Source organism: Wasmannia auropunctata, unplaced genomic scaffold, assembly GCF_000956235.1.
Source record: "Wasmannia auropunctata unplaced genomic scaffold, wasmannia.A_1.0 LD335705.1, whole genome shotgun sequence".
Classification (NCBI taxonomy): Eukaryota; Metazoa; Arthropoda; class Insecta; order Hymenoptera; family Formicidae; genus Wasmannia; species Wasmannia auropunctata.
The window spans coordinates 2287-4312 of record NW_012027185.1 but is presented as its reverse complement, the minus strand read 5'-3'; the positions used below and the strand labels follow the sequence as shown (position 1 = coordinate 4312).

General features: G+C 32.1%; 1 protein-coding gene across 1 annotated transcript in view; it reads left to right on the top strand.

The window, feature by feature from the left end:
• The window catches only part of LOC105456374 (protocadherin-like wing polarity protein stan), a gene marked incomplete at its 5' end in the record, with an annotated part of 26150 nt that extends 24446 nt beyond the window's left edge, over nt 1-1704 (top strand). Inside the window, one exon of the mRNA XM_011700344.1 lies at nt 1375-1704. Coding sequence (XP_011698646.1) covers nt 1375-1405 — 31 coding nt within the window. The remainder of the gene's footprint in view (nt 1-1374) is intronic.
• Nucleotides 1705-2026: the final 322 nt, after the last annotated feature.

Sequence of the window (2026 nt, the reverse complement as noted above, 5' to 3'; positions counted from 1 at the left end):
TGTCCCTAGACTAAAGATAGTACATCGTGGTTTGCATTTGCAAAATATTAGTTATCTATAAAGTATATATGTATATTAAATATATATTAAAAACCTGTAAAAAAAAGTGTCGTAACCGATGTGTCCACGACTGTACAATCTAGGAAGCGTAATTTTTGTCTGAAACAAAAAAAATCAAATTTTTTCTTAATTTTTACAAAATAATCTTCTGTATGAACTGACAAAACTTTAAAAATTTCAAAAATTGAATAAGTTATGACAAAAAAAAAAGTTAAAATTTTCATTAAAAAATTTGGATCTTTTTTTGCAAAAAAATTGTTTAATTTAATTTTTTTTGTAATAATGTTAATTTATACAGAAGATAATTTTATAAGAATTAAGAAAAAATTTGTTTTTTCATTTTAGACGAAATCACGTACATCTCTTAAATTGTACATACACAACTCCAGCGGCGCAACGTTACCAAGACAGTTTATTATTTATTAAAAAACACATTATTTATTAATGAAAAATGTTTTTCACTGCTCAAATATACAGTAAAACACTGTTAAACTTTTGAAATTATTCATTTCATTTTAGCTGAAAAAAAAATCACCTTTTTTTTAATCTTGTAAAGCAGAATCCCCCCCCCTTAATTGGGTGTCGGATAGCTTTTTAAATAGACGCAAAGTAGAGATTTGAATGAGCTTTTATGTACGATGGAATTGATGCAAATTGTACTTAAAAATGGAGTGACTTTTAGTAAATGTGACTTTTAGAATGATTTGTGGCTGCAATAACATATACAATTAAAATCAGGAGTTAGGATAAAAGTTTATAATCAAAATTAACGCAGAGTGTAGAAATAAAACCACGTAGTCACGTTTGGATAAAAATAGAAACCTTTATATAGATTATTCAAAAAGTTGTTGCGTTCATAGACATATAAAAGAATTTACAAAAAGACGATACAAGTACGTCACATCCAACGTACGTAAAAAAAAAAGGGTTGGCGGCCGCGAGCTAACGTACTTATAAGTTACAGCATTTCTTATTTTTAGCGCAACACTTCATAACAACCCCTTTTAATTCATCTCTGGTTTTCTTTGGTTTTTCCGTGTTTCTCCCTTGCTGTATGCTGTATAAAAAAAGGTGGCGTTGGAACGTTCTAACATAACTGTATCTTTTCTGTGATCCGTGCTTGCCCTGACGACTCGAATGTCAAATCATCAGCGAGGAGGTAAGCGAGAGAGCTTTGACGATATACATAAGTCGATACAAAATCGCCTTGCAAACCGCAACGGATTGTCTCTGTAGTCAATTTTTCTCTCTGTCTCGATATCGCTCAACTACAGGCGGCCGCGAACTGATCGCGAATTGTGATCACTGTTGCAGGAAGGATACTAATGCGGAAACGTCCGTCTGACGAGGCAGAAGTCCGGTGCCACGAACGAGAACAACGTACAAAGTAATTTAGCTTACGCCTAAGCTTAAGTGTCCAACGCGCAATAAAGACTTGAACGATCGTCGATATATATATACATATATTTTAAGAAGCGGCCATGACTGTACTTACTTAGCCATATTAATTAGCATATATGTGTGAGTGCCTGTTTACATATTGCATACGGAAGGTCTGTCAGAGTGATCTCGAAAGATAATCCTCACATCAAAATATATTCCAATGATTTTATACAATTATATAATATATATATGTATACATTAAAATTATACGAATATATATGGTATACATATAATATATACATATATGATATACATGATATGTATGTGTGTGTGTATGTGTGTATATACAGGGTGGACCATTTTAATCCATCCAGTCGAATATCTCGAAAATCAAGCCCGGGAGAGAAAAATTTTTTAGACAAAAGTTGTTTGGTTTCAAAGGGACCATAAGATGGTACCATTGGTTTGACCTTGAAGAATTTGAAAGTCACGTAAAAGTCACCTCAATTTTTTTTAAATGGCATCCCCTATTTTTTATTACATATTCTTGTAGCTGACCTCGAGAGCTTTCCAAAACACTATA